General features: G+C 41.1%; 1 protein-coding gene across 1 annotated transcript in view; it reads right to left on the bottom strand.

The window, feature by feature from the left end:
* Positions 1–4,890: 4,890 nt before the first annotated feature.
* Positions 4,891–15,845, bottom strand: part of LOC137342771 (uncharacterized) — a 36,537-nt gene continuing 25,582 nt past the window's right edge. The window contains exons 4-5 of the mRNA XM_068006948.1: positions 8,289–8,364; positions 4,891–5,181 (exon numbers count right to left, since the gene is read on the bottom strand). Of these exons, the coding sequence (XP_067863049.1) occupies positions 4,898–5,181; positions 8,289–8,364 (360 nt within the window). The 3' untranslated portion in view covers positions 4,891–4,897. The remainder of the gene's footprint in view (positions 5,182–8,288; positions 8,365–15,845) is intronic.

The following is a 15,845-nucleotide window of genomic DNA, read 5'->3' as shown; positions in this document are numbered from 1 at the left end:
GAATGTTATTTGTCACTTATCAGCCCAAACCTGGATGTTGTCCAGGTCTTGCTGCATGCGGGTATGGACTGACTGCTTCATTATCTATGGGGTTGTGAATGGAACTGAACACTGTGCAGTCATCAGCGAACATCTCCATTTCTGACCTTATGATGGAGGGAAGGTCATTGATAAAGCAGCTGAAGATGGTTGGGCCTCGGACACTGCCTTGAGGAACTCCTGCAGCAATGTCCCAGGGCTGAGATGATTGGCCTCCAACAACCACTACCATCTTCCTTTAAATGACATGCCTGATAATTAAGGGGACTGAATACCTGACGGCGCATATAACATGCGACCGAGGTAATAACGCGTGTTTTGTGTCAATGCCAATAAAACAGCGGATAGAAAACTTTGTGTTTTTATTTTGGTAATTAATAAAAGGTAGTAGACAAAATATTAGAAAACCCTTTTTTTTTACCATGTTTGTTAGGGCCAAATTCAAGGGTGTTTGCGAGTGAGGACAGCTATACTCATTCTTGACTACCATAGTGTGGATAATGAAGACCCTCCCCGCATGCGCGCACACACAACCAGCTCCAAGTTGCAGTTCAACTTTTGTGCCATCTGTTATGAGTGTGCATGGCTAACTCTCAGCATTTTTTTTTAATAAGAGTCCAAACTATTGTCTTTTTTCGTAAAGAGCTGATGAGATTTAAATAATAAGCTCTAAGGTGCTGTTTAGATGAGAAGGAGGCAGGAGAACAAGTGGGGAAACTTGGGAGTGAGAAAGCAAGCTCACTGAATCAGCTGAAAAACTTTAAAGATTTAGTGAAATTGAAAAGTGAATAAATAAGGAACAAAAATTGGAAACCTCATAGGGAAGATATGCAATCAGCAAAATTTGAGGGATAAAAACCAGATGCTGGAAATCTGAAGTAAAAACAGAAAAGCACAACAGTTCAATTAGCCCCTGATGAATAAACAGATTACGTTTCAGGTACATTTCTGAAGAAAAGTACACACCCAAAACCTAGACTCTGATATACAGATTGACCTGCTAATTGTTTCCAACATTTGAAGGATGCTTGTTGCTTTAAAAGAAAATCCTTCAGGCAGGAACCATGGTTGTATTCTCCAACTATTTTCTGCTCAGATTATAAGCTGTTGCAGTGCATTTAAAAAGTAAAACATTTTTGTTACTTTTTAAACCCGCTGAAGTAGAGAACACCTTTCCCTGTTGTCGAGCCTGATTTCAATGCGCCTTTAGATGTCTCGACTATTTTAGAGCCTGCAAAAATTGTTTCATTTTTCAGAAGGAAAACAGCCCTTAGAGACCCATTAACGCAGCAATATTAATCTTGGGAAAAGCTGGCACTGTTTGAGCACAAGAACACAAAGCAAAACACAAAATGTCTGCAATTCAAAGTGTGCTCACTACAAAAGGACAGGTGGGCGAGAATCTCGGGTAATGTAAATGCCAACTCAAGGAAGCCAGCTGCTGATGCAGCACTGACTGGTGTACGTGCATCGCCCGAGTACCTTGAAAAGTGCAACCCCATCCTGTCTTGTTTGACAAAAGAGCATTTGGGGCTGTTCCAGGATTAGTCCCCTTTGCAAGCACATGTCACACCTAGCATTCATTGTCATCGTGGGCTCTCTGTCTCTCCTGGGTGCTGTTTGAGATCAGGATGAGAGTCCTGAGGACTTGGGGAAGAACAAGAAAGAGTAGTGTGCTCTTAGAGTGCCAGCACATACAAAAGTGACTCTCCTATCTCAATATGCACTTCCCTAATGCAATCCTGTGAGAACTTTATACCAAAATCCCTGCAAAAGGTTTATCCTTCACCTGGTGGCATTTTATCATTGATGATCTCTTGCACTATCCTAGATTAGAGGATGGATTGGAGACAGCCTCTTGGTCTCTATCCCTTCTACATTATGGTGCATAAGAGGGCTCTGGAGAAGGAGAGCCTTGGATTTTGTCTGATATCTTTCTCGCAATAGTTCAACAGAAACAAGGGGTTCACTTAATGTGGAAACCATAGGTGCAAAGCTACATTTTACCTCTCCATGGCATGTTGGAACTCAACAGTAGATAATATTTTTTTTTTAAAATGGGTGAGCCACGTGGACATGCCTTCTCACCTCCGTGTAAATGCCTCAAAAGTTATGTTGGAAGAGAACAGGTTGCTCAACTCAATTGTTAGCCAGGGAATGGGGAGATCTAAAAGATGGGAAAAAAAATTAGAAATGAGAAATTATGTATTTAGGTCTGTAATGTATTGCCTCCAAGTGAATTTTGGCAGCAGATTAATTTGACATGCTTTGTGTTAAACATAATTTAGGTACCACTTAGATAATGAAGTCAATATGTTGGGAATGCATGGGATATGATCTGGTGTCCCACTAGAATTCTATGATTAAATCGGAATGAATGGATTATTTGTTTTTCCACTTAGGGTTGCATTTGTAACATTTTTCACTGAAATATTTTATGTTCTTTATATCGATGTAATGGAACATGTTTGCTGTTTAAAGATTTTTTTGGATGAATTTTTGTGCTCATTAAGATGAAGGATGGTGGTGCTGGGAAATGGTGCATTTTCCCTTTTAGAAGCATCCAGTGTTGCATTCGAGCACTCCCAGGGCAGGTATAGTATCAAGATGCAAAGTAAACGTCTATCCATTCTGCCCTGACTCCAGGCACAGAAGAACACCCTATACTGTCATGATTTTTCATTTCTAACACCAGGTCTCCTGTGGCCTCTTAAGTGAGATTGTCAACTATTGCCAACTTAATAGACAGTTTCGGGCTTTAGTGTCATCTCCATAAGGAAGTGGGGTGAAACTCCACAAGCTCATTTCATCCAACAACTTACAACTGGCACAGAGAACAAACTTTCATTCCATCATTCTGAGTTTTTTGAATCCAGCTCCCAGAGGCGAAAGGGAAATGTTGCTGACCCATTGCAGCACCCAGACTCTCGACTTCTCGATCTTTAACAGTTATCTTCCCCTCACCTAAACGCTAGAGGAAATCATGTAGCAAACATTTTCTTGTCACTCACACTGCTATTAATAAACAAGGCGACCTGAATTAACCAATTTAAAATGGACCCTGCAGTCACTGCCATGACAACAATGATAGAACCAAGTGACGTTTCTGCACTGTTCTGAGGGAACTTTGTGTCTTCTAAAGTGTTAATTAAGTGCTACATTACCAAAATATAAAGTCCTTATTTCATTTCCAATCTAGACTTTATCATTAATATAAACAAGATTTTTTTTTTAAAACAGAAAATGTATTGGGACCTATACGATAGGAGGGTGTGAGCTTGTTATCTTTGTTGGCACTTGGGTGCCTATAGTAGTTTAAATCTATCTTCCATAAATTTGCATATATTCTAAGTTGTGGAAACCAACAGATCTTGGTGTTTTGATTTAGGATTTATTTACCAGTCAAACAACAGCATTGCGAACAGCCGTTACATCCAGGCCGTGGAATTCAAACAGGACAAACCCGTAAGTGAGATTATGTAAACTCAAATAGAACAGAGCTTTGTGAGCCAGACTGTCAGGACTTGAGGGCCAGAAATGCCTCTTGGACTGTAGTTTGGTCACCCATGCTGTAGGATACAAAATGGTCCTTAGCATACTTCTCTATCCGTAAAATGTAAGGGCAGGACCCGATATTTGGTGTTTGCCTCAGGATTACAGTTTCCAGTAGAATCAGCAAATCAGATTTTGCTGGGTTAGAGATCTCGTGCTGTACTGCTGTCTTTCGCTATGGCACTGCTTAATGTTGGGGCACACTGATTTAAGGTAGGACAGTGCAGAGGTATGATGTTCATGCATTATTCAGTTGGATTCACTGTTTACATAAAAAGAACTTGCATTTATATAGTGCCTCTCATGACCTCAGGACATCCCAAACCACTTTACAGCCAATGAAGTACATAAGAACATAAAAAATAGGAGCAGGAGTAGGCCATATGGCCCCTCGAGCCTGCTCCGCCATTTAATCAGATCATGGCTGATCTTTGACCTCAACTCCACTTTCCCGCCCAATCCCCATATCCCTTGATTCCCCTAGAGTCCAAAAATCTATCCATCTCCGCCTTGAATATATTCAATGACTCAGCATCCACAGCCCTCTGGGGTAGAGAATTCCAAAGATTCACGACCCTGTGCGTGAAGAAATTCCTCCTCATCTTAGTCTTGAATGGCCAACCCCTTATCCTGCGACAATGCCCCCTAGTTCTAGACTCTTTCTCCAGGGGAGAAAACCTCTCAGCATCTACCCTATCAAGCCCCCTAATAATCTTATATGTCTCAATGAGATCACCTCTCATTCTCAGTACTTTTGAAACATAGTCACTGTTGTAATTTAGGAAATGTGGCAGCCAATTTGTGCACAGCAAGGTCCCACAAAGGGGATAAATATTGGCCTGGACACCGACCGGGGAGAACTCCCCTACTATTCTTCGAAATAGTGCTGTGAGATCTTCTACGTCCACCTGAGAGGGCAAACGAGGCATTCGTTTAACGCCTCATCTGAAAGATGGCACTACCGACAGTGCAGCACTCCCTCAGTACAGCACTGGAGTGTCAGCCTAGATTTTGTGCTCAAGTCTCTGGAGTGGGACTTGAACCCACAATCTTAACCTAAGTATATATGTATGTATCCAACAGGTCTCTGACATGTATATATGGAGTCAAACTTAATACCAAAGCTTGTCTGAAAAGCTTATCTATAAATCCTTAAATGACATGCATGTACGCACTGAATACACCTAAACATATTTTCAGCCAAGCGCCGGAAACTCCTGCGCCAATTATCTACACTAAATAAAACAAGCATAAAGGTGTGTTGCGTCAGCTAAACGTTTTATTGCCTTGGAAAGGCGATGTAGAGCTATGGGAACTTTGCTAGCAATATACGGATGAATAAAATTATGGTAGCCCCCAGCAGTGCAAACAGTGCAGCTGCTATACAGCTAATTAAACCTACAGTCACTATCAGCTCTTCCACATCGACACTGCTGTTTATGCTTTGCTTTTGGACGCACAAGCACCTGCAACCTATTACTAGAACAGAGACGACAAGTGTTAAATGAGCGGCCAGTACTATAATGACATCAGGCTCTAGGTGGTGCTGCAGTGGGTCTGAGTTCAGTGCTGGATGGTCTTTGTGGAACTCTGTAAAACAAAACAAAAACATAATGAATCATAATACAGCAATACAAAGTAAGATACTTTGCATAGTAATAAATACGCAAATCTGAGTGTTGTTTGCAGGTGAAAGAAGACTTTCATTTATATAGGGCCTTATCTTGAATGGCTTCACATACAAAGAATTACTTTGAAGTGCAACACCTGTTGTTAGATCGGCAAGCAAGCCCAGCAGCCATTTTGCATATAGCAAGATTCCACAAAAGGCAATCAGATTAATGACCACTAATCTGTTTTCAGTGGTGTTAGTTGAGGGAGGAATGTTAATTGGGATAATGTCCTTTGGTGCCTTAGGATCTTTAACGTTCATTTGAACATACCTAGCACAAAGGAAGATGGTAGTAGTTGTTGGAGGCCAATCGTCTCAGCCCCAGGACATTGCTGCAGGAGTTCCTCAGGGCAGTGTCCTAGGCCTAACCATCTTCAGCTGCTTCATCAATGACCTTCCCTCCATCATAAGGTCAGAAATGGGGATGTTCGCTGATAATTGCACAGCGTTCGGTTCCATTCGCAACCCCTCACATAATGAAGCAGTCCGTGCCCGCATGCAGCAAGACCTGGACAACATCCAGGCTTGGGCTGATAAGTGGCAAGTAACATTCGCGCCAGACAAATGCCAGGCAATGACCTTCTCCAACAAGAGAGAGTCTGGCCACCTCCCCTTGACATTCAATGGCATTGCCATCGCCGAGTCCCCCACCATCAACATCCTGGGGGTCACCATTGACCAGAAACTTAACTGGACCAACCACATAAATACTGTGGCTATGAAAGCAGGTCAGAGGCTGGGTATTCTGCGGCGAGTGACTCACCTCCTGACTCCCCAAAGCCTTTCCACCATCTACAAGGCACAAGTCAGGAGTGTGATGGAATACTCTCCACTTGTCTGGATGAGTGCAACTCCAACAACACTCAAGAAGCTCGACACCATCCAGGACAAAGCAGCCTGCTTGATTGGCACCCTATCCACCACCCTAAACATTCACTCCCTCCACCCTGGCGCACAGTGGCTGCAGTGTGCCCCATCCGCAGGATGCACTGCAGCAACTCGTCAAGGCTTCTTCGACAGCACCTCCCCCAACCCTCGACCTCTACCACCTGGAAGGACAAGGGCAGCAGGCACATGGGAACAACACCACCTGCACGTTCCCCTCCAAGTCACACACCATCCCGACTTGGAAATATATCGCCGTTCCTTCATCGTCGCTGAGTCAAAATCCTGGAACTCCCTTCCTAACAGCACTGTGGGAGAACCTTCACCACACGGACTGCAGCGGTTCAAGAAGGCGGCTCACCACCACCTTCTCAAGGGCAATTAGGGATGGGCAGTAAATGCTGGCCTTGCCAGCGACACCCACATCCCATGAACGAATAAAAAAAAAACTATGTGACTGGACAATTTTGCTGTCAATCCAAAACAAAAATCAGGTGCTTTAAAGACAAATCCTGATTTCTGATTGAAGGAACAAAAAAAAAATCCCACGTACAGCCTTCTGATTGGAAAAGCTTTGGAACAGCTACCACCACAGTTTTCCACATCCCTGTTGCTATTAAACAGGTAAGATGTGAAATGAACTACATAGAATGTACAGCACAGAAACAGGCCATTTTACCCAACTGGTCAATGCCAGTGCTTATACTCCATACGACCTTCCTCCTGCTCTAATGATCTCTTCCTATCCTGCTCCCGTATCCCTCTATTCACTTCTCCCCCATTTATGCATCAAGCCTCCTATTAAAAGCATCAATGGTATCTGCATCAACCACTCCATGTGGCAGTGAGTTCCACTTTCTCACCACTGTGTAAAGAAATTCTTCCTAAATTCTTTATTTGATCTGTTCGCGACTGTCTTATATTTATGTCCCTTTGTTCTGGACTCACCCACAAGTGGAAACGGTTTGTTCACATTCACCCTATTGAAACACTTCATAAATTTTGAAGACCTCTATCAGATCTCTTCTTAGCCTTCTTTTTTTCCCCCAGTGAAGAGACCCCAGCCTGCTCAATCTTTCCTGATAGTTGCATTCTCTCAATTCTAGTTAACATGTTTGTAAAACTTTCCTGCACTTTTTCTCCAGTGCTTCAATATCCTTTTTAGTAGTATGGAGACCAGAATTGCACACCATACTCCAAGTGTGGTCTAATTTAAGGTTCTATATAAATTTAACATTACCTCCCTGCTTTTGTATTCTACTCCTCTGGAAATGAACCATCAGGTAGTGGTTACCCATGAACAAAAGTCCTGCTTGAGGTCTTCGGAAACATTCTGAGTAGCAAATAATGGAGATTTTGGAACTGCGCGAGTGTTCAAAGTAAATAAACTGATGTTTTTTCACTACTCTGATGAGTTTGTTTTGAGGTTAATAGTTACCTGAAGAAAAACCATGACCAGTCCCTCCGTCTCTTCAGGCCTAGTGGTATTTGTTTTGAAGTTCTGTGTTCTGCTCCCTGCTGTACTGCACTCTCTGGCTTGGAATGTGACCACATATGACCACCTTAAGCAACATAACATAAGAAATAGGAGCAGGAGTAGGCCAAACGTCCCCCCCTCCCCCCCCAACACCGAGCCTGCTCCATCATTCAATAAGATCATGGCTGATCTTCTGCCTCAACTCCACTTTCCCGCCCTATCCCTATATCCCTTGATTCCCTTAATGTCCAAAAATCTATCGATCTCAGTCTTGAATATACTCAATGACTGAGCATCACAGCCCTCTGGGGTAGAGAATTCCAAAGATTCACACCCCTCTGAGTGAAGAAACTTTTCCTCATCTGGTCCTAACTGGCCGACTCCTTATTTTGAGACTATGACGCCCTAGTTCTAGACTTTCCAGCTGGGAAAACTGCCTTTGAACCTCAGATAACCGTGAGTAACATTCGGGAGATCAGCTATCATAAATGTAAGTTGTTACTTGTTGCATCCTCTTATGGAAATAACATAAACAACTTTACCCAATGCATTTATCACAAATATTTGCCCAGATCTGATAACACAATCTAACATTGCAAAACCAGTCAGAATACTGTCAGTCGGAGCCTTTAAGCCAGTTTAGATATTTGTGTATAAAACTACCTTTCTCTGTTGATGTGACAGATTCATGTTTTGCAGAAGTGTCTCTATATTCGCCCAGACTGATGACTTGGCTGACCTAAAATACAACAATTTTTGTATTTAATATGAGTCATCATTTTCAAGAAGCATGAAATACACTGACTTTTCACCCTCCCTCTTCAAAGTTTGAGGTTTTGGCTTCTTTGTACAATCTGCGATTAAACATATTGACGTTATAGACATAGGTCTGGTCAAGACCTTGGAGGCTTATTTATGATGCACAGGTGCACGACTTAGACCATTTAACGGTCCAAGTCATGCACAGCATCCTGGAACAGGTTAAATCCAGCTCAACAGTATACAGCGTCTGAGACGGATTGAGAATTCGTGGGGCTCCGGGCACCAAGCACATTAGGGCACCAAAGGGCATTATCTCCGCACCCTTTGCGGAATCCCCCACCCCCTCCATCCATTTAAACACAAACATGTAGTAAACTGCATCAATAATAAAGCAAAAGATATCACAATATACTACACTTAAATGAGACTGATCTAGCGATTATATGCAGTTTTTCTGTGTTATGGTGTGTTTTATTGGGGGCCCCAGGTAGGGTTGCCAACTCTGCTTGGGCGCATTCCTGGATGTTTCATCACATGACCTCCCCCCTCCAATCACCCCGCCAAACGGCCTTTTTTCCCATCTCCAATATTTTGATAACTAATAAACAAGAGTGTTCAAAGAAAATGGAAAAGACACACAATTTGCTGCAATATCACTGTAATTTTTCTCCCAGGCAGCAGGGTCCAGGAAGTTAATCTTTAATTCCTGGAGAGTCCAGGACAATCCTGGAGGGTTGGCAACCCTAGCACCTGATATGGCAGGTGGGGAACCACGTAGGCCCATGCGTTAATTCGCACCTGCATAGCATAAATAGGACATTCCATCAGTTGGTGACTCCTTCCCAATGTTCTCTCACTCATGAGAAAAGACCTTGACAAACTGCATTCACAAGGCAGTTGTGCTCACAAAGAATAATGGGACTGTATTGTGGCATTACTGTTGGACTGTCCTTTGTAATATATTCTGAATCACTGATAGACCACAGGATACGGGTATGTCTTCTTTCCAAGCCCCCCCACCCCCCGAACAAAATAAACTCAATGCAGAGTATTTATCACCAGATACCACAAAACAACAGGTCCTATATTATCATCTGCTTTATGATACCCTTTACTTGGGCCTACGTGACATCAGTTCCACAGTTACTTGTCTGCCCACCATATAAGGGAATAGAAAATCTAACCAAGTTAGAACTTTTCTACATTTTATAGAAGGAGGAGTTAGCAGGTTTTTTTTCTCTCCCCTCTGCTGGGGAAGCCCTCCAATACCTTGCCAAAGTTTTTAACAGGAAGGTGTTTTTTTTAAAAGGAAGGAAGGACATTTTATAATCGCACCTTTCATGACCTCAGGATGAAGTACTTTGGAAGTGTAATCACTGTTGTAATGTAGGAAAATGCGGCAGCCAATTTGCGCACAGCAAGGTCCCACAAACAGCGATGAAGTAATGACTAGATAATCTGTTCCAGTGATTTTGGTTGAGGGATAAATATTGGCCAGGACATCGAGGAGATCTCCCCCGCTCTTCATTGAAAAGTTCCATGGGATCTTTTACAACCTCCTGAGAACGCAAGCAGGAACTCTGTTTTAATATCACATCCGAAAGACGGCACCTCTGACAGTGCAGCGCTCCCTCAGTACTGCGCTGAAGTGTTAGCCTAGATTATGTGCTCAAGTCTCTGGAGTGGGACTTGAACCCATGACCTTCCAACCCAGAGGTGAGAGTGCGACAAACCGAGCCAAGGCCGACACCAGAGGCTAATTACAGTTGCTGCTGCACTGACTGAGGTCGGCTAACTCAGTACAGATGAAGTATTTTTTACCTGAGATGCACAGACAAGTTATTGTACCTGGAACCTTCCTGGTCTGTGTGTCTCAATTTCACACTAAGCTGTGTATTTGCCAATTGAGCCATTGGGAGACTTACTTTCAACAGTGACTTCAGTTTCAGGATTCTGCTAGAGTTTCATCACAACCACTGAGCTGAATTCCTACCTTATAGCTCACAGTCAGCTATACACTATACATCTATTATATGTGAACCCATCAGCATAATTTTAATATTAGTGCAGTAACTCTCATTGGTAATAGACATGGTTTGGAATTCTGTTGGTGTATAAACTAGTTTATAAACTGAAAAATCATGAACTTACACTATGGAAGCAAGTGGACAGCACTGATCTTGGATAGAAAATTAAATTCACTTTGTGAGGAGCCAGGAGAAACTTCAGTGATTAAACAGCTGGAAGATGATGTAAACCTTGGGATTAAAAGATATTGGAAGCCATTCTAGCAACAGCTGCCCCAAGGGCTCTGCGCGGTGCTTATTGAAAGCTTCAGCTGTTGTACAATGACACAGTGTGCCTGTCACAGATTGTGCAATCTGTAGTGTTGGTTTCAATGTGTATATAGAAAAAGCAATACTCCCAAATAAAGCTTTATTTACCTCCAAGAGGGTTACTTGGCTCTGTTCCTCCCAGATGAAATGATATCCGATTGCTCATTTATGGTGTTAAATGGAATCGTCATTTGTGGGACATTCCATTCAATTCAGCTGCCTGGCTGCAATGTATATACTGTGACAATGTGCCACCAAATGTGCCCAGGATTTAAAGAAATATATAACTATAAGGAATCTTACAACACCAGGTTATAGTCCAACAAATTTATTTTAAAATCACAAGCTTTCGGAGATTATCCCCTTCGTCAGGTGAAGGGGATAATCTCCGAAATCACCTGACGAAGGGGATAATCTCCGAAAGCTTGTGATTTTAAAATAAATTTGTTGGACTATAACCTGGTGTTGTAAGATTCCTTACATTTGTCCACCCCAGTCCATCACCGGCATCTCCACAACATATATATAACTAGTTAGTTATGATTTTATAATATGATTTCTGCTTGTTTTAAGTATTAAAATGGTTGGTTGTTTTGCATGAAAGTTGCACGTGGTGAGTTCTGATTGCACAAAAAAATGCCTCCCTATTGTAACATTGACGGATAACATTGTTATCAGATGTCTTGGTTTCTAAATCAATTAGATTACTTTCCTCGTCCAAGGAATTGGGAGATAAAAGTCAGGAACTTTCTGTGGTTCCTTCGTTCTCCCTGGATTTCTGAAGAATGTTCAGGCTAAAGAGCATCATTAGCATTCCCCACTTCCATCGCTCCACCATTGGCGGCCGTGCCTTCAGCCATCCAGGCCCTAAGCTCTGGAGTTCTCTCCCTAAACCTCTTTGCCTCTCCACCTCTCTCTCCTCCTTTAAGACTCTGCTTAAAACCTTCTTCTTTGACCAAGCGTTTGGTCACCTGTCCTAATGTCTCCTTCTTTGGCTCAGTGTCAATTTTTGTCTGATTGCGCACCTGTGAAGCACCTTGGGACATTTTACTATGTTAAAGGCGCGATATAAATGCAAGTTGTTGTTGTTCTTTCATGTGAAATGAGGGATATGGCAAGACATTGTTTATTCTAAGAGACTGTTTAATTCCAAAAGACTAAGAAAGAACTGAGAAAGCAACTGGCCCTTTTGAGCAGTCATTTTGGATGTATGTATTTTAAAAGGTACTTGCTTGTATTTTGTAGTACATAGTCAATATTTTTTGCTTCTGTATATTTATCTGCAAATAAACATGAGTCTGTTTTAGCATGTGATATTTTCCTCCACCTGATTAATGTGTAAGGGATCTTACATAAATTCCAGTACAAAATTTACTGCAATCCAACTTAATGTTAAACCTCAGTTACAGTTTTTCTCCAAAGGCAGATATCTCAGACTGTGAGGGATAGAATCCACTTACGGAAACTGGCATTGGGCTGTATCAATAAGACAAATGTTGCTTTAAAAGCCAAAATTGCAATGCTGCTAGTATCTAAGTGTGATATTGAGTAAAAATGAAATTTCTAGTCAGTAAACTGTTTTATTTGAGACTGAAATGTACATTAGTTTTAACTGGAGTTTGGAAAAAAAATTCACTTTAAATAATGGAGGTCACAGGTGGTTATGTTAAAATAACATTTATTCTTTGAGTTGAAAGTGATGTGAGAGATTAACGATTGGTCTGAAACTGATTAGTCTTTTGCATAACTATAATGACAACGACTATGAGTAATGTTGCTTTTTGAAATTACGGAACTAACTGTGATGTTATTGCTAGTTTTCCCCATCACTGTATGTTATGCTGCAGCTGGTGAATGAGTAGTTTCTTGACTGTAATATCCCACCTGCAAGAATGGTACTGATTATGTGGTATTTCTAATGCTGTTTAAGATTGTAATTTTTTTCTTTTTCCCCTTAATTTTCTTCCCATTGCTTCTCACACCCTCATCAACATTAATTGCAGACTGTTGTATTCCGAAGGATTGACTATTCCAATACTCTCCTGGCTGGCCTCCCACCTTGCACCCTCTGTAAACTTGAGCTCATCCAAAACTCTGCTGTCCATATCCTAACTCACAGCAAGTCACATTCACCCATTACCCATGCGTTCGCTGACCTACATTGGCTCTTGGTCCAGCAACGGCTCAATTTTAAAATTCTCATCCTTGTTTTCAAATCCTTCCACGGCCTTGTCCCTCCCTATCTCTTTAATTCCTCCATCCCTACAACCCTCCGAGATCTCTGCGCCCTTCCAATCCTGGCCTCTTGTGCATCCCCGTTTTTCACTGCTCCACCATTGGTAGCAGTGCCTTCAGATGCCTAGGCCCTAATGCTCTGGAATTCCCTCCCTAAACCTCTCCACTTCTCAACCTCTCTTTTAAGATGCTCCTTAAAACCTCTCTCTTTGACCAAGTTTTGGTCACCTGTCCTAATATCTCCTAATGTGGCTCGGTGTCAAATTTTGTTTGATAGCCCTCCTATGAAGCACCTTGGGCCGTTTTACTACATTAAAGACATTATATAAATGCAAGTTGCTGTTGTATAGTTAACAGAAAGCCTCTCCCTCCCCACCAAAAAAATAATGAACAACTTGCTGACAGAATACCATGGCAGATACAGAATGATTGCAGACACTTACAAAAATTTTTTTTTGAGCACTCAAATTTAACTAACCTCACAAACTCATGATTGTGTCACTCAGACCGTCAACTAATGCTGTCAGGTTGATTTGTGCTACAAAAATCCTTTCCCATTCCTGCACACTGTCCTCTGTGTACAGAATAACAAATTTACATACAATTTTTAAATTCAACCAAATGCCAATAGTAAGAGATGATTTAAAGAATCTTCAAAGGTCAACCATAAAAGAAATCACAAACAAGTGAAAATCATCACAAGTTACAATCACAAGAAATAAAAAAACACAACGTAGATGTGTAGATGCACATCAGCAACTAGAAAAGTGTTAACCGCGCAGTGTTAATGTGTCACGAAGGAGAAAGATTCAAGTATGCTCTCACAATTTCCACTACAGCTCCGCTGTTCATCCAAAAAATATAAAATTTATAATATAACAAATGAAAAGTTCAATAATCTAGAAAAAAAGTGACAACCCTATCCATCCCATGTTCTAATCACTCCAACAACTCTTCTCCTCCGCTCCCCAGTGAGCATTCTGAATATCCTTACCCTCAAGTATTCACTCCACCATTACATCTTGGGCCCAGCCCATCCAACTGAGACTCAACATTCTGAGGCAAGCAATGCTCTACCATTCTCATGAGCTACTGCTTAGCTCAGCTTCCATCATAATGCTTGGGGCCACCCTCTCCTCAATCCTCTCACTCCTTTATACAAACCAAGCTTCCGCCATTGTCAGTCCTGGCAGGGGAACCCTCCTCTAGACACTCTCCCACCCCTCCTCAATTCAGCTCTCTGGTCTCTTGCAATCCCTGTATAAGTGGCACTCCCTCTCCAGCCTCAGACTTCACCATTCATTAACGTCCCCTCTCTCCCAGCCCCGCTCACTCCCTCCCTCTTTGTTCAAACAAAATTGATTGCCTTAATAAATAAACAGATTTAATCACAATTTATGCTGTTAAGGAGTAAGTAGGTTATTTAAAAATAGACATAGCAGTTTGTTAAATACACACAAAAACAGAAAATGCAATTTTGCACAAGTGAACATTTTAAAACAGAAGAGAATCACAAAAGAAGAGTAATTACATTGAGTACAAAATGAAACTGGGGATTGCAAGTTAAATATTACAGAAGAAAAAACATTTTAAAAAATAAATATGGAAAACAACTAAAATAATTTGGGATAAAATAGTCAATAATTATCAATATTGTGTTCAATATTTTAAAATGATGTTTCTTTATGGCTGTGAGCTTTGCTGAATGAGATCAACTAGTTATTATTTATTCATTTCTGTTTGATTTAATACAAGTATAATGTTTTTAGGAAAGATTGCAAAGATTGAGGAACAATTATTTTACTCCCAGAGGCTGCCTCATTACTTGTTGCAAAGAAGCAGAACGACATAACGGTATAAATGCAGAAGAAATTCCAGGTCTATTTCCTTCAAATTGCATAAGAATTGTATTTTTATTTGATTTTAAAATATGTTTAATCAAAATATCCCATTTACACTGCATACTGAAAAGACTATTAACAGCTCCATGAAAAATAATTGCAATTGATGTTAATTGTTTTAAATCTGTTTGTTTAATGTTTTTCTAACCTGAAAATCCTGTGATAAATCTGCTTAATATTTGTTTCATTTCAATAAAACATTAGGCAAAAAAAAAGAGGCATTACTGAGGTTTAAAGACGTGATGAGCCTAAAGCACAAAACTGGTATGGGAAATGCAGAGATATCACACTAGCACAATGGGAGCTGTTCTTCTGAGGTTGGAGCTGAGCCATGTTGTTGAAGGAGCTTCAGAGGGAGCTTTACTCTGTCTCTAAATGTGCTATGCCTGACCTGGGAATGCTTGACACTGACAGTGAGTACCAGATGTGGAAAGTGTCCCATTCCACAACACAAACAACATGATCAGCAAAAGATTTCTCCAAATAAAAAAGTTTTTGTAAAAAAGTTTGGTGACATAATATTGGGAGCCAGCATCCATACATGGAAAAAAATAAACATCAAAAAGATAAAATCATTTAGCAATTCTGTGACTAAACCTTAAATTGCAGTATACAGCAGATGTGTAAACCAGCAGATGCTGCCTCTGTAGATCTGAAGCACTCTGAAGATTTTGACTATCTGTTTTGCATGTTTGATCCTTTGTGACTGGTACATCAGCACCCAGAGGAAAGTGTGAATGTCTCTCTCAATTAATATGATGATGGGAAAAGTTGAAAGAACATTCATACTGTTACAAGATAAAACCTCAGACTGGCCCCTAACTAGCGATTGATTTCCTGGCCTGTGATCCCATTTATGACGTGAAAGAGCCTCATTCTGTTCTCGATCCTATATTGCATTTTATATTTTGATCGTGTTTTACTGCTCACCAAAGTAAGGGGTGTCAGCACCACAGAATGGAACACTTTTCCATTTTTTGGGTACC

This window comes from Heptranchias perlo, chromosome 26, assembly GCF_035084215.1.
Source record: "Heptranchias perlo isolate sHepPer1 chromosome 26, sHepPer1.hap1, whole genome shotgun sequence".
In the NCBI taxonomy this organism is placed as follows: Eukaryota; Metazoa; Chordata; class Chondrichthyes; order Hexanchiformes; family Hexanchidae; genus Heptranchias; species Heptranchias perlo.
The sequence above is the reverse complement of the archived record's forward strand: the minus strand, read 5'-3'. Positions and strand labels throughout refer to the sequence as shown.